General features: G+C 37.5%; 1 protein-coding gene across 1 annotated transcript in view; it reads left to right on the top strand.

Moving 5' to 3' along the window:
* Positions 1–26607, top strand: part of PFD1 (PREFOLDIN 1) — a 30606-nt gene extending 3999 nt beyond the window's left edge. The window contains exons 4-7 of the mRNA XM_089155108.1: positions 13105–13210; positions 25276–25282; positions 25417–25501; positions 25836–26607. Of these exons, the coding sequence (XP_089011234.1) occupies positions 13105–13210; positions 25276–25282; positions 25417–25501; positions 25836–25949 (312 nt within the window). The 3' untranslated portion in view covers positions 25950–26607. The remainder of the gene's footprint in view (positions 1–13104; positions 13211–25275; positions 25283–25416; positions 25502–25835) is intronic.
* The last annotated feature ends 293 nt before the right edge of the window (positions 26608–26900 follow it).

Raw genomic sequence — 26900 nt, 5'->3', positions numbered from 1 at the left:
ATTTTATTATTTATTATTGGGATAATCATGTAATCGAAGTTTTTTATATGGGTAGGATATCTAGGATAAGTTTTAGTTAGTTTTAAATTCCTAAGAGTCCTTGTAGGATCAGTCTTTTGTTAGTTTTAAATTACCAAGAGTCCTATTATAGTCTGTTTTCGTATCAAGTATGTTTGTTTTGTTATTTAAACACTTGTAATCAGCTTATTGAGATGGAATAGAAAAAAATGAATTGAAGCTTGAGCTTTGTGCGTTTGCAGCCCCCCCCTTCTCTCCTCTTTTCTTCTTCTTCTTCTCTTCTTCTTATGAGTGTTCTTCTCTCTCTTCCTCTTCTTCAAGACTAATTCTTCTAAGATTTCCTTTCTTCCCCCTATCTTCTTTATATCCTTCTTTCTTCTATATTCTGTCCCCCATTACTTTTCCTTTTATATTTTCAGTTTCTAAAGCCATATTACACAGCCCGTGAATGAAGGCGATTCCTTTTAAGAGTTTATTTAGGTAGTTGAGTCCTTTTACGATTTTTTATGCTGTTAAGCCCTCGGTAGGAGTCAGTTTTAAACTCCCCATGCATGAAGTGGTTGAGTTAGTTTTGTTCTAGGAATTCCTTTTGTATTCTGTTTGTAAATTATAAGGCTGTTACCCATTTTATGTAAACCCCCTTGAGGGAAGAATAGAGATTGACTTCAATTATATGATTCTGCTTTGGGCTTGAGTATTCCCTTTGTGGAAGTATCAATTCTGGTCTCTAAAGTCCAAATCAGTGGTTACTTGGTGTTTAAAGTCCAAGCCGCTGGGATCCTTGGTGGTTCAAATCCTAGGTGGATAAAGGTCTCTTGGTGTTTCAAGTCTAAGTACCTTTAGCCTGTGGATTAGCTTGCACATCATCTCCTTTATTAAAATGCAGCCATTCCATCAAGGTTTGTACAGTTACGTATCTTCCCTTCCCCTCATTCCCTGTTTGATTTTTGTAGACTCAAAAGGCACCCGTCTGTTTCTTGGTTGTTGCCATCCCTGAAGCCCTAAAGCTTTCCTTAACCCGTCTGTTTCCAAAATAGTAAAACTTACGACTACAGATATCGGGGGCCATTTAGAATTGACTCTTCTTTTGATCTTAACAAGATACCCCCACTTGATCCAAAGTACAACCCAACTCCACTTCTCTCCCATGGGACTCTGGCTCAAGCTCACTACCTTTTACTTCTAAGAAGCCCCTATTGAACACCAAACTTACACCAAACCTTTGTTAGTACTACAGTCCTTATTGTTAAAAAGCCACTTCCCCCTATCCAAACCCTAAAAAATGGTCCCCTGTTGACAAGTTCTTCTGGAGTTTTCGTTAGATCATGGCTGTTGGACTTTTTATTGAACCCTTGATTGGAGGCTACATTAGCTTTTTTGTAGATAGGAAGAATGAACTTATGTCTTACTATGCCATGCAACAAGATTGTTACCCCTCATAGAGTGCACCTTCACTGGTTCTCATTCTATCATCCACATTCTGCCTATCTGCATTTGAGTACAAAGAGAGTGTGAAGTCTTGCTTCTAGGATACCATAAAACCACACTCCATGGTCCACTTCAGATGCCTGAGTGTATTCTCTGCTGCTGTACATGAGACTCCTTCACAGGATCTACTCGAGCAGTGAAACCTTCTTTGTGCCTTCTTCACAAATATTAACTTTTATGTATCTTTTCTTCTCAACCCTCAATGTCCTCTCAAAAGCTCATTATGAGAACCTTCTTTTTTATGAATGGAACTTCTACGGAGACCTTGAAGATTGTCTACTATCCTTTTTCTCTCTATGAACTCTTTTTTGTCTGTTTTGATTGGATAATCTCCTTACCATGTTTTCACAAAAACCTGTAGTTTACATAAATAGTCTTTTAAGTGACTTAAAGAAGGCTAAGGCTCTAGTTCGACATGTGATTCAATTTACTTGTTTCGTAATGTCTAGTCCATCTTGACTGGCCTCTTACATCAATTTGACCTTCTTAATGTTGAACAAAAGTTAATCAATGATGAGTTTCAGTAGCACTTCCTGATGCAAATTGTTCGCTGTGCTATGCCTCATTGATGTTGAATGCATTTTGACCTCCTATTGCCCATGTTGACTGTTGTACTTCAGATGTTGAACATAATGTGTTGGACATTAAGTTGTTAGTGATGCTATTTGACTTGAAGAAGGTACTCTATGTTGACGAAGCATGTTCAGTCCTTCATGTCGATGAATTTTTCAATGTCAAACATTGAACTTTCAACATAGAGTCTAAGCAAGTTGCCATTCTCTTCCATTTGCTAAAACTTAGCCTTCTTCATAATAGATCACACTTCAACCTTGGCAGGGTACACTTGATCATGGGTGATATAAACCCGAATCTAGGACTAGGAGTAATTTGGGAAATTTCCCTTGATTTTAGGGTTGCCCAAGAATTCCAGCAAAAGGGATGGGTGTTTCAGGAGTCTTAGGTGGCGTTTGGTTCCGCAATTCCCTGGAATCCGCTTCAGAATCATGTTACTAGGGAATCATGAGTCTATGAAATTAGGTTCTGTAGAATCATATTTGTAAAAAAAACTATTTGGTTACCCTGATTCTGACAAGTGTATCTGTCTAAAAAACCATTTGGTTACCCTGATTTTGAAAGTGAATCTGTCTGAAAAACTATTTGGTTATCCTGATTCTGAAAGTAAATCTATTTGAAAAACTGTTTGGTTACCCTGATTCTGTCAGTGGACTCAACCTGAATCACTTTGAACAACCATTTATTACTGGGTTGAGGGCTATTGAGAGGAAGAGGAAGAACTTTCTTGCTCCCCCTTTCTTGGTTGGTTAAGATGAGATGACAATTTTTTTCCCCTATTAAGTGTAATATATAATTTTATATAAGTGTAACTACATAATATAAAATCCAATTTAATTAGGATCCCTTTCATGCACCTGGCTAATGTCAACCTCTTGGATCTCTTTCCATTTATAGCCAACCTGCCATTGGCTATAAATCTAGGGTCCATGCTTTGTTATTAGCATCGCAGCGAGTGTGCAGAGAAGTGAAGGAAGTGAAATTAAATGGGATCAAAGTCCAGGTAAAATGATCAAACGCTTGATCATTTTGTAGTGTTTAACTCATGTGAGTTTTGTATTATGCCTTCATTTTAAAAAAAAATTCCATAACTACCATTTAAGGGCCTGTAGATGACCTAAATACCCTTTTCATCAATCAAACAAAACCCTTTAATTTATGATGATGTTTAAAACTTTAAATGTATGTCCCTATAACTTTCCTTATCCAACTGTATACGACTGAACCATTGTACAAGGATGCCAATCTCTTCAACTGTTTTCAAGGTCAATCTCTATATCAACAGATCCATTTTTGCCTTGAATTTCGTTTTCGTTTTTCCATTTGGGTTTTCAATTTCATTTAATGGGTGTTGGGGATTAAATGAATTGGTGAAGAAGGTAACTTCACAGAAAGGGCACCATAATTCACTGGAGAACATGCATGCATAATTTGAGGCAGCCCCAACCCAAACAGGAGCACGAAGAAGATAAGAGACCAAGATGGAACCTGGACACTGGCTAAACATAACTCTTAACTTGATAAATTCAGAAAGTACAAAATTGATAACAAATGGATGGCTAGAATTCAAAAAAGATCCATAGAGTCAAAATTGGACCTTCTCTACCACTATGTTTTACAACAGCTCAAATTCTGATCCATCTACAGACCAATGGTTGGATTTCTGATAAGATGATCTTATTAGAAAAAATGACAGAAGAAGAGCACCCCATGAATGAGGCTCTGGCTGCTGCAGGATCTGGGTGAACTTGTGAGCCCTCCAGAAAGGCCAACTGCTAGGCTACCCAACCATGAGCTCTGTAATCTGGAAAGAGCTAAATTATCTATTGCCAAGCTTGAACTTGAATGGCAACTTACTGTCATCCATCTTTCTGAAAGTGATGGAGATCCTGCCATGGGAAAACCAGTAAGTAAAATAGCTAGATAGACGAGGCTTAAAATTTTGATAAAATTTCAAGTTTTCAGAACCCAATTGGAAGTGCTGAAGAGAGATAATCTTGACTTGTTTTTACCTGTTAATCCTAGAAGGTACATTCTCAGAGGACATGATGACAACAGGTATGAGATTTACTTCCATTTCCTGTAAAAGCAATTACTGAAACATCAACCAACAGAATCCAGAAATTGTCCAAAGTACTCAAGCATCATATTATAAAGAGAAACATCTAACAAATATTAAAAGATGACCCATTTAATGCTTTATACTGCTACTTTACCTGAGGAGCTTCTTCAATCCTGCAACCCATCCAACCCAACATATATTATAAATAGAAACATCTAACAAATTGAGCTTGCTCTCTAGAATTTAGCAACCAACCGCAATGTCTTGTTCATGAAAAGAAAGATTGAGCAAATGGAATTCATATTTCTACAATATATTTGGATAGCCATCAAGATATAACTATAGAGAAAAAAAAGTTTGGTTCATGTATCCTGCTCCATTGTTTAGAGAACACACCAAAAAAAGGCCTTCCTGTTCCTCTTTGCTGTTGTTGTAAGTCCTAGTCAAAATTCTGAATTGGGAATAGAACAACATCGTGTGGTGGTCCTTTTGACATCTCAATTGTGCCCCATGACAATCTGATAAACTACATGAGCGGAACATAAGAAATAAAATGTACCTTTAACAATACATGATGAAAAGAGAAATGTTTTTACATCTTTGTTGCATACAAAAATACATGACAAGAAAGTAAAAAAACCCACACACATAAGAACAAGAATCCATGATACAACCTTGTGATTCGGTCCAACAGAATTTGAGTGTGCACGTGTTCACTAGGGGCTTGCCATGCAACACCCAAATTCTTCTTGTTGATGCTGAAGCTGTAGAACCCTCTTCCATTGTTTGAGTCTCACACATCTTATCTAGCCAAATAAAAGAATTTGGATGGTTACTACCACTTGGGCACCTTTAAAATCTTCGACCTAGATTTTTCTGGGTTCTTGAAGACTTGAAGTCATTAGGATCATCCTTCCTTCCTTGCAATAGCACAGTGGAGGCTGTTGTTCCATTCCAAGTGAAGTTTGATCTTCACAATGGTAACCACCCATTGCTTCAAAAGCCTGAAATGGACTTTGAGATGTTGAAAACTTTATGACTTCAACTGTAAAACAAAGCAAGCACAGCCTTACAGAAGAGAATATCAAACATATATGGAACATGATTTCTTTTCTATACAAAACGTACTAGAGGTCATTATTAAAGTGTTGATGACAGAGATGATTTGGAAGACTCATCATGTACACGCAACTTTGGTCTGAACTCTGTTGTTATGAGGATCAGCCTGCTTTTTAGTTTCAATCAAAATCTCATTTTTATTTTCCTTTTTGTTTCGAAAATATCATATCTCAACATGACAGAAACATGAAATGCAAGTTATGGGGGACCATATACCAGAGTAGAATAAGTGCCTTAACTTCATAGGTTAGACAAATTTGCAAGACAAATTCAGACTTGTATTCAGTTCAACTTAAAAATTACATAGCTGGAGGGCTTTATATATAGCCTCAAAGAAGAAATGGAAAAGGACTCTAAGTTGGAAAATCAACTAGAACTCTAACTGGCTTATCCAAAAAACTCAACTACTATTCAACTATTTTTGTACAGGTTTAGACAATGGATATATGCAGCAGAATGCATCATTTTAAACTTCTCTAGCTGGAGTCACATGTCATCCATTCACCACATACCAAAGAGTTGAATTGATGAAAAACTATTTATATAAATGCATGAAATTAGTGATGATGTAAAGATAGTAATGCATGTGTATGGATTGTCATTTTCTTCCACTCGTAGAGATACTGAAACCTCATCAATATTCAATACAACCTGAACAATTATTAAATATTCTCACCACGAGACAAAACCCAACAAAGATGACACAACTCAACACTATGAGAATTAATGAGATGGATCTCCAAACTAAATCAAGAACAGCTATATATATATATGTATATTTATATCTTTAGAAACATAAATTAAACAAATCAAAGAGTTAAAAACATGATCTACAAAAAGATGACACCGAAGATGCATACAAGGTTCTGTAATTAACAATCAAATGACTTCCAAGCAAGCAGTCAACATATATTAGCACATTAAAACAACATTCCACTTACCAACAACAGTTTAGGCATCTTTATATGAAGTGCAGAAAACAACAAAAAACCCACCAAGAAAACAACATCAGCCAAAAATATTAAAAGTAGCTACTAAGCTACCCGAACAAATATTAAAAGTAGCAAGTGTATCCAGGAAACCCAGTCTACAACATCAGCCCAAAATATTAAAGTCATTCAACAGCACTAAACATCAGCCATATTTATCTTAGAAGAACTTGATGACGGTTGCCCTATCCTCCTCTTTCTCCGAAAGTAGTGCATTCGCAAGCCGGCTGTGATTTCCAAAGAGGTCTTTTGCACGCAATCGAGTCCCCAAGTCAAGCTCCATGACTGCATTAATTGCATCACATAGAAGTTCATTTTGTCCTTAACCTTCTCAAGAGCCTTCTCTGCAGCAGCCTTCTTAGCAGCCTCCTCATGACAATGCTTCACCATGTCTATCAAAGCAACATAGATATTCTCCAAGGGAGCCACTACTTTATCAACTCCTTTCTTCTTCTTGTTAGAAATTTCAGACTGGTCATCACCTCTTGGCCTACCTCAAGATTGACTACTTCCATGTGGTGTAGATTGGGTACACGACATGTCAGGTGTATTAGTCTCAGGCTGAAAACTCGAGTTGCCAATCTCATTCTCATCTAATTGGATGTTGAACTCATAGGCTTCAGGTGAATTCAATTGTGAGTCATTTAAGTAATCTCCAGCAGTTCCAGCTTCAGTGCCAGTTGCAATCTCATTACCTAGGGCTGCAGCAACCTCTAAGTGAATGGGACGCACCGAATGGTCCTTCCAATATTTTTGCTCCTTCTACAATTTCAAAATATAAATTTTCAACTTATAAGCAACTATAGCAACTATAGGGGCTGGCTATTCACTCACTTTTTTCTACTAATGTGCAGCTGCGAGGAAAATATTGTAAACTATAAAATGATGCTTTGTGAAGATTAGTTGTTACCTTTACTTCAGTCCAGAAGTGGGGGGCAGCATCAAACCTCTTTTCACTTGGATTTCATCCAAGTCCACTTTGTTTTTGCAAGTCCGATAGCGCACACAACCTACTTTTCCAAATCCTAAAATGATTGTGGCATTGCTCCCAATCATAATTGGACCCAAATCTTTCGTAGATTTGTTTACTAATTCCCAACCAATGCTCTTTTTTTAGTCCGTTGTCTCCTGCCCTCCCACTAGCATGGATTTGTAGGAAAAACTCTAATAGAGAGAGACACCTTTGTAGGCCATGAGGCTATGTCTCTTCCTCTTAACTGTGATGCATTTTGAGAGTCCATCTGGTAAAATCATAATTGAGTGACAAAAGTAAATACATATGATGCACTGCTAGTTATGATCAATACTTGCATATGGTACAAACATAATTAAAGCAATCATATGATGACACTAGTATTCATAATCAGCTGCAATTCTAACATTTGAAGCAATCATAACTTGAGTTCTTACATGAAATAATACCACAAAGTTTGAGACAAAGTAAAACAAAATAAGGTACAATCTAAACTCAAACTCAAACTCAAACAGGTACATTAAAATTGAAGTACATTAAAATTTAATCATTTCATGCATCCAAAGAACACTTCTAATAAGTAATGACTATTTTGAAGATTCAAATCGATCAGAAGTATATCAACTAATATGAAGTTGCCACAGAAGTTGTAAGTCCATATATTTAAAAGTAAGCTATCAAGTTGTATGATTTCATGCTTACCAGCTCATATAAGGTCTGTCTTTTCCCCTTCTCCCATTCTGGGTAATCTATTGTAGGCAAACTTTTTTACACCATACACATGAAAATATGGATTCTAGTCCTACATCTCCACAGTTTACTCATATAGATGGACAGAACACACATGAACTTGTAGATTGTAGTCCTATATCCCCATAGTTCACTTCTATAAATGGACAACAAGTTGCCAAAACTCTTGACCCTTCTTTTTAGTCTATCGAGCATCCGAGCAACCCATACACTCTCCTCAAGCTTTACTGAATTCTCAAGTTTCTGAACAGCTTAGGCATGATGCAGTAAATACAGCCATCTATCACATACACCACATGGTAAGACTTCATTCCATCTTGCACTAACCAAAACATATAAGATATCCATCCGGATAATCACTTTCCAATGTGAATCTGGTGGGTCAGTCTTCCTCAATTTCTTTCCAATGTGTATATAGTGGGTGGAAGCCGGCTTCTATCCCCCTGTCCCTTCTCCATGAACATATCATGGGAATAACCCTTCTTCTCCATGAACATACATGGGAATGACAAGTATCGAAAAGGATTGTAAATCATACATCATTTCTTTCTAGAACAATCTAAACAACGCCCCCCCCCCCCCCCCCAAAAAAAAAAAAAAAGAAGAAGAAAAAAAGAAAAAAAAAGTCTACGTTAGGTCTAATCATCCTGAAATGCTTCAATTGCGATCAAGAACCTGATTGTCTTATTCTATAACTTCATCCTTTCTAGAGACCCAACTCTGACTACATTTTATTCAGATTGGCTTCATAGAGCACTCCTCCATATACTGCTTGTAGCTGTTGGGCTAAACCTCAAGCTTGTAGGTTTTTCTGCACTTCAATCAACATGCTTATCTCTTCTTTGGGGTGGGGATGAATAAATAATTCATCACCAAGGAGGGAGAATATATGCCTCCGCCCTCCCCTCTCTTAAAAAGGGAGAAAGAGAACACAGGTTAACAAGAAGACCAAAGATACAAACACCCTTCAGAGGCTTGTTCAATCAACATTACAAATATGAAGGTGACATAAAGTTCCTTTCTAAAAATAGTAGATGCTAATCATAATTAACATGGTAGATTAATATATATAAATCCAAAGAAAAAAGAAAGAAAGCAATCTGTTGTGCCAGGTAGTCCCATTCTTACAGAATTGGTAGTGCAGCAGGAGCTGCCTAATCCTAGTGTCATTTAAGAGGTGAGCAAAAAAAGTTCACCAGAATGCATAACAGTCAGATAGAAGAAACATGGTCTTAAGCATGAGCTGGAATTTCAGGTCAATAGTGAACCACATTTCTTAACTGAAATTTGAAGAAGCAAAATCAAATTACCCGTGCAGCTCTTTTTTTATGAGCATGATAAGTTGGTCCATTTTTGTTCTCACCATACCAATAGTATGTCTTTGATCTCTCAACATAAAGGATTCCTCCTCCATGGAATTTCATGTCTATTGGGAACATCTGAGTACGAAGATCCCAACAAAGGACAACAGCTAGTCCTTTTATGCATTAAAAAACAGAGCTCTAAGGAAATCAATACATTCTTTCTATGGATTTTTTTTCCTATGTAATGCAAAACGGAGACAACCATTCAAAGAGAAGGCAACAATAAGAATAAATAAATCTATCTGATTCAAGATTACACAAGAAACAGGCAAAGCAAAAATAAAAGGCTTTATTACACAGGGAAAGAAGTACAGATAACAGTGTAGATAGATTTGATCTACCTGATTACTCAATACATGAAACCGCAATACATCCAATCCCCATCCCCATATCAGAAATCAATTTACACCTCACTGACCATAACTATTTTGAGCATCTACTTAACTATGTAAAGAAATTGCAGACATGCCGGGTGTTGTTTGAGTGTTGCTAATCGAATTCAAAATGCAAGAATACCAAGCCAACAGTAAAACGAAGATAGAGAATAAAAAACCCAACACAAAACTAATCCAAACAGGGAAAATCAAGACTATGCAGAGACTCACCGAAAACACCAAGAAAAATTTGGGAACGCTGTAGTTGCAGAGGAGAGAAGCTAGGGTTCTTCTTCCAGATTTGCCAAAAACACCACGCTAAAGTTGGAGAGAAGATAGGGATCCTTCTTTGCAAGGTTGTGGTGTTCGTCGCTTTCTTCAAAACAAGAAATGGTTCGCCTTCTCAGCAGCGGGAGCGCTTCGAGTTCTTAGCAGGATTTCTTTGAGGATGGCTTCGAGTTCTCAGCAGCAGGAGTGAGGAGTGCAGAAGTGAGTACTGCTTCGACTTCCCAAGTCAGGAGTTGGGAGTGCTTCGAGTTCTTAGCAGCAGGAGCGAATGGAGCTTCGAGTTCTCAGCAGCAGGAGTGAGGAGAGCTTTGTCTTTGTCGAGCATTCGTTTGATGGGAAGCGATTCTATGGAGTCACGCTCCTTTTCTCCCTTTTATATTGAGCCTGGAATTGGGTGATTCTATTTGGAAACCGCCTATTGAGGGGGTTTCCAGAGAATCACCATTTTACACTAAATTGTGGAATCACTTGGATTCCGAGTCATTTTTCAACCAAATGATTTTTCTTACCTGGAGTCATGACTCCCTAGAATCTGATTCCACAGAATTGCGGAACCAAATGCCACCTTAGGATCCTCTAGAGCTTCAGATAACCCTGCTTTAACTGGAGATCAGTTCTGAACTTCACTGCAATTAGAATTCCAGATTTGAAACTTGAACTAAAAGTTAAAATTAGGGTTTAGGGTAGGTTCAGTCAGGTTGAGTTTGGATCCGTCTTTGCTGGTTCTGTAAATTCAGAACTGGGTTTCAAGGATTTAGAAGGTTTAAGTTCTGGTTTATGTATATTAGGTTTTCAAGAAGTTTTGAAATTCTGCAGAATTCTTCCAAGGTAGAATATGAAGTGCAGAAATCTTCTGGGTTAAGGAAATTGGGCTGGTAGGGGAAATAACTTTAGGGAAACAGTCTAGGGCTTGATGTGATCCTAGGGGAAGAGAAAGGGACCTAGAGGGGCTGGGGAAGATGGTTTACCAAAGAGTGGGGGCTGCTGCTATCGCAGGGAACAAGGGGGAAAGGAGGGAGCTAGGGGAAGCAGTAGGGTTTGCTGAACTAGAAGGGGAAGGGAGAGGGGGTAGGTGCGATGGGGTGGGGTGGTTTCTAGGTTTAAGTAAGATAGGGAGGTGACTGGGATGGGTTGCGATGGAGGGGAGTGGCTGTACTTACTTGGGGAGGCTTGAAGTAGGTTGCTGCTGAAGCTTGAAGAAGAACTTTCAAAGTTGCAGAAAAACACTGGCACAATCCAAGCCGCAGGCCTCCCACCTTGGGACACCCGCAACTTCTCTCAAGTCTTTCTTCAACTCAAAGTTTCATTCATCAAAAACTGAAAATTACAGATTCTATAACTATTTATAACAAAAGACTTTAACTTGGGGTGGGAAACCTTAATTGAAAAGCATCCATACCTCTTCCAAAACACACAAAATGGAATCTACCAAACACTCATGCTTGATTAAACTTTAACTTAAAAAGCACATGGTAATTAAGATAACTTAGGACTCAAGCAAACAACTTCCAATCAAATAAAACTCTTAAATAACCCACAAACTAGAACTCTTCACTAATCAAAGGAAGGAAGAAAAGGACTCCACAAAAATAGCTGGACCTGTTTCCAAATATATAGGATTGAACTAGGGATGGATAATGACCAAAACACCCTTGTGTTGGTTCGGCCCCCGGGCTTGCCTTAAACTGCTAGTGGGCCTAGGCCCTCCTTCAGCCCTTCTTGGGCTGTCGTTGTCTGGTTACATCATTGGGAGTGTGTTCACAATGTTGACAACAATGGTGACACCCAAAGCCAATTTCAACAGAGTGGTGAACTACTATAAGTGGAAGACCTAGTATGTTTGCCTAGTGCATTGCATTTGATGAATGCCATGGGATATACAAATAATGGTTTTCAAGATGCTTGCAAAGGAAGCCCAAAAAATATTCATTATATATTAGAATAAATTGAAGGAGGGCTGGTTGTGGGTCCTTGAAGTTGTCAGACATAGAACAAAATTCCATCGAAACTTGCAAAATTTCCACCGAAATTTCCCATTTTAGGAACCTCAAAACGAAAAACTAGGGGACGGAAAAAAAATCCCAAGTTTCGATTGAAACTGTAGAAATTTTGTCGAAACTTGTCGAAACTTGGTTCAACCCAGCTAGACCAGCTGGTTTATGAGAAAAAAAATTCTCAAATTTTGTGGGAAACATGGGAAATTTCGTGGAAACCTAGGAAATTTTGTGGAAACATGGGACTTTTTTCTACATGTTTTGTAGCTTTCCCATATTTTCAATTTTTTTGTTTCTTTCATGTTTCCCCAAATACCCCCTCCATCAGGACTTCCCTATCCAAATTGCGTATTCCTTCAGACTGGTTATCTTAGGCATGTTGATGACCAGACTTGTAAAGTTATAGTTGTCGATTACCTTAACAACCATAAGCATAAAATATCATGGGATGTTTATGTTCGTTGGTTGTAGGAGGGGATGTTATAGGCATAGTACTACTCAACTTATAGGATGGATCCATCGAGGCACTTCTCTTAGCACTAAGTTGTACTTTCCTTTTATTGTCAGTTACTTTGTATTTGATGTTTTGAAGTTAGAAATTATATATTGAATGTTATGTACTTAAGTAGTTAAAGTTTATAGGGTACTTTTTGGACAACTCTACATTGATTTTATGTACATTAAATGACATATCTACATTGATTTTTTTAGCAAAATATAGCCAACGTGTTCTTTATATTCTAATTAGCTTAAATGCAGAGTCCCACCCTAAAATACTCTCTAAAACCTGTCGAAACTTGCACAAAAAAGTCCTTAGTTTCCTTGAAATTTCCCAGTTTCTCACCTAGGTTTCCCATTTTCACCTAGTCGAAACTTGAATTTCCCTCGAATTTTTTTCTATGTTGTTAGATATATCATAAAACTTGTTGTTCATATGCTTTCACCCAAATACAATTACCTTTTATGTCTCAGAAAATGAAAATGTAGCTTATCTTTGAAAACAGCTTGTCTTACAGATTAAGGAAGATCCATGAAGTTGTCAAAACCCTTCATAAACATTGTAAATCTAATTCAGGACTTGGATAACCCATTTTATTCTCTGTTTTAATCAGGTGCAGAACCAATTGCGCAACAAAGAGGCAGATAAGAAACGTGCTTACCTAACTTTGGAGGAGCTGCGGCAATTATCTGATGACACGGACACATACAAATCCATTGGTATGGCACTATAAATTTGGATAGAGGATTTTGTTTTGATCTCATATTAGCACAGTGACTTATATGTCTGTGTTATTGTCCCATCATTTTCTTTTGGGTGAATGTGCCATCACTTTAGATTGATTTTATTTTGTATTGGACCATTATTTTAGTTTAGGGCAATGTTAGATTTGAAATTGCCATCCAACAAATTCCTATGGCTGCAGGAAAACAGTAATTATATTTCCTGATTTGCTTCCTTATTTTGAGTATGTTCTATATGTGAACATGGAACTGATAACCAGTTGCCTGGTTCTGATTTTTCTATGAGGTATTACATGATATGTCACCCAGAAACCCACAAACAAATGAATAAGCAGACAAAAAGAAAAAAGAGTCCCTTTAATAGGGCCTAAACTCGGGTTGATCCCTAATGTTGCTAAAATTACGTCTGGGTCCAACACCTTCAAAGGCCTTTGAGACCGTTATTAAAATTAAAATTTAAAGTGAGTATGACTAACTTACCCCTTATGTGTTAAAATTACTCAAATGTCCCTTAAATCCTATTTTCAAAGTTGAACCACCATAAACCTAAAATTACAATTTTACCCCCATACCCTATTTTCAAACTATATAGGTGACCCATCTTCCTTCACCCTGTCGGAAATCACCCACCACTGGCCCCACTGCCAGAAACCACCCACCACCCCAACCCCCCAAAAAGAAAAGAACAAAGAAGGAAGCAAGACGAAGGTAGAGAAAGGATCTATTCGATTTTAGTGCCAAATTAGGTTTTTTTTCCAAGAAAGAGGGGTCAGGGATTACCTTGATCTAATTTTAGTTATCTGAGCAGGAATGAGATTTACACTATATTAGAGTTTTTTTGCAACGGTATTAGCGTTTGACAATTAACTGGATTTTGCATAGAAATTGATCAGAACACACCAAGGTGAAGACTAGCTTTTAACTATTATAGCATGATTTGATCTTCCAGAAATAGGGTCTTTGTTTTTTAGTCTTGTTTTGGAGGATAGAAGTGTGGAAATTTGGAAGAGAAAATAGAAAGGAGGACAAAGCTCCCTGCAAATCCACACTGTTAAGGCAACCTAGAGAGGGGGGGGGTGAATAGGTTGCAACTGGTGGAATTGCCTAATTTTTCGGTTTAATTACAAATACAAGATAAATTGTAAATTTCAATGATATTAAAGTAATGTAATCAATCCACAAGACAAGTATTTTATAGTGGTTTGACTTTGCAAGTATACGTCCACTCCTCTCTTGGCCTCAAGAGAGTATTCCATTAGTGATTCTCTTTCAAAACAATGGGTAGAGATCAAACCCTTTACAGTCTATGTTTAATAGGGCAATAACACTCTTTAAAATCTTTGTTCTAAGTAAGGCAATAGCACTTTTTATAATCTTTGATGTAAATAGGGCAAGAGCACCCTCTACTAATTCTAATCAACCTAGATTAGAATTGAACAACAATACAATTAGAAGAAATGAAGATATTACCTAACAAGGGGTGTGACACTTTTTCCTTTGTGTGAGTGATGCAATGATGAATTAATGCTCAAGGGAAGAGATGCACACTAATAAAGTACCAATGGCCTTCAATCACTCCAAGCTTTACTCCAATGATCTTGCTTGACAACTTTGGAATGCCCTTCAAAGTTAAGTAAAGTTGGAAGGCAAGTAATCAATGTTTGTTCACCAATTTGAGAGCTTGAGAGTAATGAGGTAGTAAATACTCAATAGGCAAGGTAAAGACTCTCAAATAGGGGTGGCTGGGCTTATAAAGATGGCAATCAATTGCTTGACCCAATGGCAATCAATTGCTTGACCCAATTGCCCAACAGATAAAAATTTTTCCCCCGTTTTCAGTCCAGACGAACGTTCATCTGAATCAATCAGAGATCCGTCTAAAAAATTTAGCTGTTAAAACTAGCTGTTGGGCTTAAGTTGTACCAGACGGACGATCGTCTGATCTAGAAGGAAAATTCGTTTGGGCTTCCAGATGGACGTCCATCTGCAGCACAGAAGCACAATGGGAATTTAGGGACTTAAAAGGGGCTTTTAGGGATTTCATATCCATCCCTATGTCTCATACACCTTCCTAACATGTCCTAGGTCAGTCTAATGACATTATATGTGTTTGATTAAGTACAATTTCATATGAGTGCATGTGGAGGTGTCCTAGATCTTGAATTCACCCAAGTCTTAAACTTGACTTGATTTTCGTATCTTCTTGTGCTTTGATCTTGATGTTCATCTTGACTTTGGTTCCTTGTCCAAGTTTACTTGATCTTGACTTGGGCTTGAGTATCCGGTGAATTTGGTCCAATGAGTTTGATCCACTTGCTTTCATAATGAGCTGGATAATCACAACTTAATATAGAATTAGTAATTCATGTTTGTTATCATTAACTAATAGAGGTTGATGTGGCAATGCTGATATAGCATTTCCCAACAATCTCCCCCTTTTTGATGATGACAAACACATGAGTGATATAGCATATGAATAATCATTATAGATAGTAAAATCATCATTCATGCAAGATCATTACATGGCATCACTTATGCATCATTTTGAATTTTTGCCATGAAGTACCCTAAATACCCCCAAACATAGATCATTATATTAAACATTGCATGTTTCACAAATTTCTCCCCCTTTGTCATCAACAAAAAAAGGTGAAAAGCATGGAATGCTCCCCCTTAATATAGGCCTCCCCCTCAACACAAGCATGACAATAGGGAGCAAGGAGATAATATATAAAAGAAAACTGACTTGCATTGATTAAGAGAGTATGCACAGTACATTAGATAAAGAAATCATGCACAGTATGTGCATACAAGTGCATATAATCCAACAAAGTGTTTCGAAAAGATAACATTCAGTCTTTATATAGAAAAGCACAAAAAATGGCACCTAGACTAGACTGTCAAGACTATTCAGCATCATCTTCAGTATCATCCTCATCCTCGACTTCAGTATCCTCAGCATCCTCATCATCGTCATCATCAACCTCTTCATTACCAGCATCGTCATGAATTGGTTGAGGCATGGGGGGAATGTTAAGATGGGTCATTATGTGATGCACGAGGTTTCCAGGGCACCAAACCGGTGATCGAAATGCTGTTGAAGGCTGGAGATGCGAGTGTCAAACTGCTGAAACTGAAGTTTGGCCTGTGCATCTTCCACATCATGTCTTGCGGGGCAGCTGCTGCAGGTGCTGCTCTTTGATGACGGGCTGCATTTGTGGCTTGCCTTTTGCGGGAAGGATGGGCTCCAATTTTGTTAAGGGAAGGAGGTGAAGGAAGGGAGACTTCATGTGTGAAGCTGGCTCCAAAGAGTCGAAAGATCCTAGTAAGAAGGCTACCATAGGGTAAGCTTATATTCCCAGTGGAAGCAGTCTGAATCATATATGAAAGAATGATGAATGGAAGACACAGGGGTTGATGAAAGAGAACATAATGGGCTACATAGACCTGGAAGGAGGTGAGGTCAGTCTGGTGGCCCTTCCTAGGTAGAATGTTTAACTGATTGATGTGGCTAATGGTTCTAGCTTGGTCCTTAAGCATGGTTTGTTTAATGGAGCTGTAGTATTGGGGCCAGTCTCCAAGTTTCAGAAGATGACTATAGATTTCATCTATGTTAATGTCCTCGGGTATGGGGTCTTTGTCGGTCCTAAACCCGAGGTCACCCTCTGTAGTGATCCCAAGAAGGGTGGAGAGGACAGGAATAGAGAGTTGAATGTCCTTCCCTTTGACATAGGAGGTGATAGTTAGGTCCTCGCCCGCATGCTCATGCCTTAGGTTGGCATTGAAATGTGTGACAAGTCTGGGGAAGGTAGGCTCATCAGCTTTAAGCATGGGACCCCAACCCATGTCTCTAAAGAGGGGTACAATGGGAAATCGACCAAGGGCAACATGATCAACGATTTTCCCTTGTTCAATATGCCTCCCAAGGGTTCGGGGATGTAATTCCCTAGCAAGGTCATCCCTAAACCATTAGTCTCATCTAGGGGGAGAGTGTTCAGGTGATTTAGGAGGTGGTGGAGGAGCCTAAGATGACGAGGCCCGTGATGAACCCCCTCTAATGGATGGATTTTTTCATTGTGAGGTGCTCATTTTTACTTGTCAAGAGACAAAAACCACATATTTGAGGATATAAGGAATTTGTAAAATTACAAATATCAAGTTGAGAATAGGACAAGAATGGTGAGGTTTTAAGAAATTTTAAGATCTCATAAAATCAGGTGATTCCTTCGTCTTATTTTGAAATCAGAAAAGATTAGGTTTGGTCATTTTTGATCATTTGAAATTAGAGAGAATGGTGAGTGCAGGTATTAGATCATGCAGTGGTAGGACTAAAACTGCACTGCAATGTGATTACCCATATAAAAATTGACCAAAAGAATAGCTCTTAATCAACTAGGGAATTTCAGGGGTTTTTAAAACCTAAAAGCCAAAAATTTGACTCCGTTGAGAGAATAGAAGATATATATATATATATATATTTATTTATTTATTTATTTATTTTTGTTTTTGGTCTTGCAAGATTGAGGTGCAGCAACAACAGAAGAGATGCTGTTTTTCAAATCTTAGGCATACGGTGAGAAAACGATCTCAGTTGGGTGAACAAAAAACACCAACAATCAATAACAAAGAGAGATGCATCAACACGAGAGAGAAAGGAGGGAGAGAGGAATCTTACCTTTCAGAAGAGAATCAGAGTCTTCAAAAGCACCGGAGTCACCACGTGTGTCGAGCGAGAGTACTCGGAGAGGGAGGGAGGGAGAGAGAGAGAGAGATGCAGTTTGAACGAAATGGGCATTTCGTTCAAACAAGACTTTTTTTAAAAACCTCCACTTAACCAAATGGACAACCATCTGGTCAGACGAACGACTGTCTTAACCAGACGAAAAATCCATCTGGGTCTTTGGAATAAGACGGACAACCGTTTGATTGCTGGATTACACTTAGACTCATTAGACTTTGAAATTAGTCTTAGTGTGGGAATTTTGAAAAATAATCTTATTCTAAGATATTAATGAGTCCTAGTTCCCTCTTTAGTTCAACAAAACGATCCTTACTTGGGGGTTTGGTGAATATGTCCGCTAATTGGTGTGTTGTATCAATGAATTCAAAGACAACTTCACTCTTTTGAATACAATCCCTAAGGAAATGATGCCTTATATCAATGTGCTTGGCTCTTGAGTGAAGCACATGGTTCTTGCTAAGGTTGATGGCACTAGTGTTCTCACACTTGATAGGGCATTTCTTAAGATGAACCTTATAGTCTAGTAAGGTTTGTTTCATCCATATCACTTGAGCACAACATTGCCCGACTGCTATGTATTCCACCTCGGTTGTCGAAAGAGCAACACAATTTTGTTTCCTGCTAAACCTTGATACTAAGCATGGTCCAAGCAAGCGACATGTTCTACTTGTGCTCTTTCGGTCAACATGACAACAAGCAAAGTTGGCATCCAAAAAGCTTAGGAGGTCAAATCCTCGACCCTTTAGGTACCATAAACCTAAATTTGATGCGCCCTTCAAATATTTGAATATACTTTTTACGATACAAGCATGGGATTGTTTAGGATTGACTTGATATCTTGCACCAGCACAAACACTAAACATTACATCCGGTTTACTAACCGTTAAGTATAGGAGGCTTCTAGTCATATCTCTATACTTAATGGCACCAAAGGGTTTTCCATCCTTATCTTTTGATAATTTCAAAGATGTGCTCATGGATGTTCCACTAGCCTTTTGAGAAGTCACATCAAATTTCTTTGTAAGTTCTTTGATATACTTGGTTTGACTAATGAATATGTCATTTCTACATTGTTTAATTTGCAAATTGAGAAAAAAAATTAATTCACCCATCATGGTCATTTCAAATTCATTTCTCATACAGGTTCCAAAATCATGGCATAAAGATTCATTTGTAACACCAAAAATAATATCATCCACAAATATTTGCACAATAATAATGTCATTATTTTTATACTTTACAAATAATGCGATGTCTACCTTATCCATTAATAATCCTTTTTGGACTAGGAATTTGCTATCCTTTCATACCAAGCTCGTGGAGCTTGCTTAAGTCCATATAGAGCCTTCTTAAGTTTGAAGACATGGTTGGGGTAGGTAGGGTCTTCAAATCCCGGAGGTTGTGTGATATATACTTCCTCCATAATGAATCCATTTAAGAATGCACTTTTCACATCCATTTGATATAACATGAAGTTCTTATAGCATGCAAATGCCAGTAACATTTTTATGGATCCCAACCAAGCTACAGGTCTATAGGTCTCATCAAAATTAATTCCTTTTTGTTGATTATACCCTTGGGCAACCAACCTAGCCTTGTTTCTAACAACTTGACCACTTTCATCAAGCTTGTTTTTAAATACCCATTTGGTGCCTATGACGGTATGATCTCGAGGTCTTTGAATGAGTTCCCAAACATCATTTCTTTCGAATTGATTTAAGTCTTCTTGCATGGCCATGATCCAATAACTATCAGTTAGGGCCTCTTTAGTATTTTTTTGTTTCTATAGTTGATAAGAATGCAACATAATTGTAGAAATTTTGGGTTCTTGATCTTGTTTGAATTCCTTGACCTTAGTCGCCTATGACTTGTTCAAGGGGATGATCTTTCTATGGGACTACCTCCTTAGGTAGTTCTTAAGAGGAGTTCCCACAATCGTTGGGATCATTTTTAGGTTCTTTAGAGTTAATCCACTTTCTTTCTAATTACTTGTTCTCAACCCCCCCCCCCCCATCATCATATTCATCTACTAGAGGTTTATACTTGTCCTTAGGTGGAGATATATCACATTTGATGTTCATTGACTCTTTCACAACTAAGGTCCTTTTATTAAACACTCTATATGCCCTATTATTTTAGGAGTATCCCAAGAAAATTCCCTCATTAACTTTTTCATCAAATTTTCCCTTAGGGTCCTTGGTGTTCAATATTGTGCATTTGCATCTAAATATTTAGAAGTGATCAACCCTATGTATTTTATTGTGATAAAGTTCATATAGTGTCTTGTCGAAGAGTTTTCTAATCAATACATGATTTAAGACATAATAAACAGTGCTTGTGGTTTCCACCCAAAGATACTTTGGCAATGAGAATTCATTTAGCATGGTTCAAGCCATTTCTTAGAGTGATCTATTTTTTTTTCTACCACTCCATTTGATTAGGGGGTCCTAGGGGCGGAGAAGTTATAAGTTATACATTCTTTAGCACAAAACTCTCCAAAGTAATTGTTGTCAAATTCCTTCCCATGGTCACTTTAAATGGTAGTTATAAAGTATCCTTTATTGTTTTGAGTTTTTCTAACAAGAATGATGAATTCATCAAAAACATCATCCTTATGTTTTAAAAACAAAGTCTATATATACCTTGAGTAGTCATCTACAATGACAAATGTATAGTGTTTACCACCAAGGCTAGCTATGACAATAGGTCCAAATAAGTCTATGTGAAGAAGTTCTAGTGGTCTACTAGTTGATACTATGTTCTAGTGGTCTACTAGATACTTTGGTTTGTTTTCCTTTTTGACATGCATCACAAAAATAATTTTTATCAAACTTTATTTAAGATTCCTAACTAGGTTCTTTGATGCAATTGTCTCAATTAATGTGCCAAATAAGAGTTTCTTCATGTGACATAAGACAAGTCATATTAAGAGAAGATTCATTGAAAATACAAGTATATATGTTATCTCTTCTAATACCTTTTATACTTAAATTTTCATTCATATATTTCATATAGCAACATGAAACATCAAATATAATTTTATAGCCTATACTACACAATTGACTTACATTAAGCAAGTTATATGATAGTTTATCAACTAAATATATATTTGAGATAGAAGTACCTCCAATATTGACTTGACCAATGCCCAATATTATCTCCATAAGTGACACATCTTCCATCATATGATCTAAGCTTTGGATTTGACATCATGTGCTATTAATGTACATTTACTTCTTTGGGTGTTCATCAAACAAACTCATATAAGACAGAAAAGATATGCATTGGTCCCCACATCTACATGAGTCTAACTTGGTTAGATCTTATTGGTTCCATGTTGAACCAAGTGGGTTGATATCCCTTGGGTCTTTGAAATCTTGGGTCACAAATGTCAAAAGGTTCTTGGACTTGAGGTTTTTGTTTCATTTGCCCTTTGGAGTTTTGACTTCTTTGCCCACTCCTTTGGTTAGTGTTTTGATAGAAGTTTTGACTTCTTCTAAGTCTTTGTTGGTTTGGCATATATAGCCTAAATGGAGGTTGATGCATATGCTCAAAGGGGCATGGTAGAGATATGACCAACTATAATTAAACATTATTTGGTTTTGATTTGCCAAAATTGGTGGTGGTGGTGGTTTTGGGCATTATGGTAGTTTTGGGGGGTTTTTGCCACCTATAGTCATAATGGTTTCAGTGTTTCCAATTACTCCTTGAATAACCTTGTTTGAAGTAATTTAATCTTTTTGTTCCTTGGTTATTCTTTGGGCCATTCCTTTAGTTTTCATCTTGCCATTTCTTTTGGTAATGGTGGTGATTCTCTCTTCCAATTTTTCCTTTATTGGCTTGAGGTTGAATCTTATTTCCCATTTTGAGTATTTCATTGAGTGTTTGTAGGTTTTGGTGAAGAATTCTTACTAGGTGACCCCTTTTCAAATCTAACTTACTTCCCCTTTCAAGGAGTGGTGGTTTCATCATTAAATCCAAGTCCTTTGTCTTGATGACTTTTTTTTTTTTTTTTTTTTTTTTTGGGGGGGGGGGGGGGGCGGTGTTCCTAGAAGGTTATCTAGGTTCTTTTTTGCCCATTGGTGAATGTCACAAGGGCATTGTTTAGGTCAATGTTTTCTTTCTCTATTTTCTTAATGTATTCTTGTAGATCATTTACGATATCATTAAGTGAAGATGCATAATCTTTTAAAACATTATTTTTCTTTTCAAGCTTCTTACTTAAATTATACAAAGTTTGAAAACCATTAACAAGATCTTCATCAATCTCATCTATTTCATTTTCATCATCAATGGAATCAAGACTATCGTAAATAGAGTTTACTTTAAGGTCTTGATCTTCATCCGATTTAGCCATCAAGGCTAAGTTGATCTTCTCTTCATCGGATTCCTTGTTTTTTTCATCATCGATTGTAGTGTAGGTGCCTTGGGGTTTGTAGGCTTTTTTCTTTCCTTTGTGTTTGTTCACTCGGTTTTGAATTGACCCGGTTTCCTACACTTAAAACAAATGACATCTTGAATGATAGTGGGTGGGGTTCTTCCTTTTGAGAGATTTTTTATTCCTTGAACCCTCATTCCTTGTGTGGCTATATTCCTTTTCTTCCTTTGTGAAATTTCTTAAATTTCTTTATGACAAGTGCTATATCATTATCAGAGTCACTTTCTTCTTTTTCACTTTCATCATCCTTCTTGGTGGAGCTTTTAAGGGCAATTGACTTCTTCTTTGACTTTTTTGAGTAACTTTCTTTATATCTCGTCTTCCTCAAACTCTGCCTCATGTGCAAGTAGGGATCCCATGAGCTCATCAAGTGTGATATTCTCCAAGTTTCCCACTTCTTGTATTGCAGTCTCCATGAAGGTGGAAGAACTTTTAGGATTCTCTTTGTTACATTCTCATTTGCAAAGTCCTTATCAAGGCTATGTATCTTATTAACAATGTTATTGAATCTAGTAAATAAAGAAGTTATATTCTTCCATCTACTATTTTAAAGTTTTCATATTGAAGCATGTAAATATTTAAATTCATCTTTTTGATTTAGTTGGTCCCTTCATAAGTGACAACCAATTTGTCATAAATTTCCTCTTTTCACTTAAGGCACATTGTAGAAACATTTTGGCTTTGTGGTTTACTTGGGTTTTGGCCTTGTTAGTTTCATCCCATTCGGTCTTGGGTTTTATTACCATATTTGTCAAATTTGGTAATCTCATTTGGTCCACATGTAATTATGTCCCAATTATCAATGTCAATGGCAGATACAAAGTCTTCAAACGTAGTTTTTTAATATGCAAACCCTTCTCCATCAAAATATGGAGGTCTAGAGGTATTAAGTCCTACGGTTTTTGAGGAGTATTGGTTGGATGATGATGCTATGATCTTTTACTCTTTTAGAGATTGATGTCAATCTCAATTTGAGCTCCCGCTCTAATACCAATTGTTAAGGCAACCTAAAGGGGGGGGGGTGAATAGGTTGTAACTAGTGGATTTGCTTAATTTTTCAGTTTAATTGTAAATATAAGATAAATTGTAAATTTCAATGATATTAAAGTAATGCACTCAATCCACAAGACAAATATTTTATAGTAGTTTGACTTTGCAAGTCTACGTTCACTTCTCTCTTGGCCACAAGAAAGTATTCTACTAGTGATTTTCTTTCAATACAATGGGTAACGATCAAACCTTTTACAATCTATGTTCAATAAGGTTAGAGCACCCTTTACAATCTTTGTTCTAAGTAGAGTAAGAGCACCCTTTACGATCTTTGTTCTAAATAGGGCAAGAGCACCCTCTACCAATTTTAATCAACCTAGATTAGAATTGAACAACAATATAATTAGAAGAAATGAAGATATTACCTAACAAGGAAAAATTGGAAGAGAGAATCACTCCAAGCTTTACTCCAATGAGCTTGCTTGACGACTTTGGAATGTACTTCAAAGTTGAGTGAAGTTGGAAGGCAAGTAATCAATGTTTGTTTACCAATTTGAGAGCTTGAGAGTAGTGAGGTAGTAAATACTCAATAGACAAGGTCTCACTCTCAAATGGGGGTGGTTGGGCTTATAAAGATGGCAATCAATTGCTTGGCCTAACCTCCCAACGAATATAATTTTTCTCCCAGTTTTTAGTCCAGACGGACATTCGTCTAAAAAATTTAGTCGTTAAAACTAGCTGTTGGGCTTAAGTTGTACCAGACGGATGACTATCTGGACCAGACGGACAAACAGACGACCGGTCGATCCAGACGAAAAATCCATCTGGGCTTTTGTGACTAGACCAGACAGTTGTCTATTTGCAGCACATAAGCATAGTGGGAATTCAGGGACTTAAAGGGGCTTGTAGGGATTTCTATCCATCCCTAAGTCTCATACACCTTCCTAACATGTCCTAGGTCAGTCTAATGACATGATGATATATGTATGATTAAGTACAATTTCATATGAGTGCATGTGGAGGTGTCATAGATCTTGAATTCTCCTAAGTCTTGAACTTGACTTGATTTTTGCATCTTCTTGTGCTTTGATCTTGATGTTCCTCTTGACTTTGGTTCTTTGTCCAAGTTTACTTGATCTTGACTTGGGCTTGAGCATCAAGTCAGTTTGGTCCAATGTGTTGGATTTGGTCCACTTGCTTTCGTAATGAGCTGGATAATCACAAGTTAATATAGACATTAGTAATTCATGTTTGTTATCATCAAAAAACTAATGGAGGCTGATGTGGCAATACTGACATGACATTTCCCAACGCACACCAAAATTTCCTCCTAGTAGTTTATAGCTTTCACCCGATTTGAATACTTTAACCAAAACATGATTTGAATATAGGTTTGGTGAATCCCAAAATGAGTGTTCAGTTGAAGAAATAAGGTTTTATCCCAAAAACCCCCCACCACTGTCTGCGACCTCCCTCTTTTTCTTCTTTCTTACCGTTGGAAGATATTAGGGATTATGTAAGATTGGGCAGTGGTGTTTGATTCCTACAGTGTGAAGGAAGATAGGTGAAAGGATTCCCCCTTCATCCACCTATATGGTTTTTGAGAATAGGATATGGGGGTAAAGTTGTAATTTTATTTCTTTTAATTTAATAAGAAGAGGTTACTATGGTCATTTCATGTTTGACGTTAATGCCCATGTGACACTGTTAGTTTCAACTGGATCCAGACGTAATTTTAGCAGTGTTAGGGACCAACCTGATTTTAGGCCCCTATTAAAGGGACCCTAATGTAAGTTTTCTAAACAAGATTAATTTTTTTCTGTTATGGTAACCCATCGCTCCATATCTGACTTCTCCTTTGTCCCTTTACAGGAAGAACGTGAGTCTTGGATCTCCCATCTCCTTGCAATTGAAATATTTTGGTCCTTGAAGAAGATGGATGAATCCTGTTTAGTAAGTTTTCGGAATATAGCATTCCCCATATTTATGTTTTTTTCTTCCCTTCATGAACAGATTTGTTTTAGAACCAAAATCAGTCTTGGTGAATGAGCAGGAGCAGAAATTTAATGATAGTGAGAGTGCCATTGCTTCATTACAGGTTTGTTTTTCTTTCCGCCATCATTTAACATGGTTTATTTGCTTGTGAAAATGCACAGTTTTTGTTACGTATCAGACTCAAAAAAGTTTTCAGTCCATTGTGGGGCTTGATGAGCTACTGCGCATACTAATCATAGATCTGTCTTTGAGGATTCTGTGGTAATTTGTAATGACAACTCTTTGGATGGTAGAGTGGCTTCTAGACTTGTTTGTTTGCGTTGGTATTTTGTCTGGAAATCGCTTCTCTAAGATGCATTATTGTTTATAAGATAAGATTCCTAAAGTTCGTTTCCCTCCAAAATTGTGGTATTTAAAAATCTATTTTGATTGTGCAGACATCAAAGGAATACTTGGAGAAGCAGCTGGCAGAGGTGGAAAACAACCTAAGGGAACTTTTACAGCAAGATCCTGGGCTTGCTCGTCTAATAATGTCGATGACCGTGGTGTGAGTTGTCTGAGTGTTATTTGGCCCTCTTTTTTTGTGTTTAGCAGTGATTCAGCTATTGGCCAAATATTGTGGTATGTTGTAAAATACTAGATGAGAGACACTAGTTGATACTAGTTTTCGCTGTACTTACATATTTTAGAAGTCTGAGGGATTTGGATATGGGAAGCTAAAGGCTATAATGATGGCATATTGATGAGAGGTTTTTTACCCCCAGGAATTCATGGTTTGAGAGTGTTATAATGGGAATTTAATTTGCGGGAGCGATGGCTGCTAGTTGTGAGCTGCAATGAATGATCATGCCATGTATATAAAATCAAATCTAACGGCCGTGAAATATAACGTTGGGACAATTTTTGTTTTTATTTTTTATTTTTTATTTTATGGCACCGTGTCTGGTGTTTTTAAATTTACAAAACAAACTATGTAAGCCGTGCTACCCAGTTTCCTCTGCCACTGATTACCCAAAAAAAAAAAAGTTTCCTCTGCCACTGCCTCACCTCTTCCACAATATGATCCTCGGCATCCTTGTAGGCTCAGGAGACCTGCACTAGCGCACAAAAATGAAACCCCAAAACCATTTTTGTTTTTGGTGAAGAGTGAAATCCAAACGTTGAAACCCTAGAACTCTTTGTTGATCGATTCGTGGCTCAAGCTGAATATTTATAGCCCGACTCTTCAGTATAATTTGGTGAACCATTTGAAGACCACGCTATATTTACAGAGAACTGAAACATTCAATGAGTAAGTGGAGGGGGTGCATAGGGCTGCAACGGGGCCGGGCTGGGCCGGGCTTTTGCAATCCCAAGCCCAGCCCTATATGATATAATTTGAGCCCATTCCCGCCCTGGCCCTAGTTCAGGGCCAATGATTATTGTCCCTGGCCCTAAGCCCTACAGGACCAAGCCAAGCCCATTCCCACCCTAATTGGCCCTAATTGGGCCGGGTCGGGATG

The sequence above is a fragment of the Hakea prostrata genome, chromosome 5 (assembly GCF_041222555.1).
Source record: "Hakea prostrata isolate BN-2017 chromosome 5, UWA_Hpros_2, whole genome shotgun sequence".
NCBI classification, from domain to species: domain Eukaryota; kingdom Viridiplantae; phylum Streptophyta; class Magnoliopsida; order Proteales; family Proteaceae; genus Hakea; species Hakea prostrata.
This window is presented reverse-complemented; position numbering and strand designations above follow the sequence as displayed.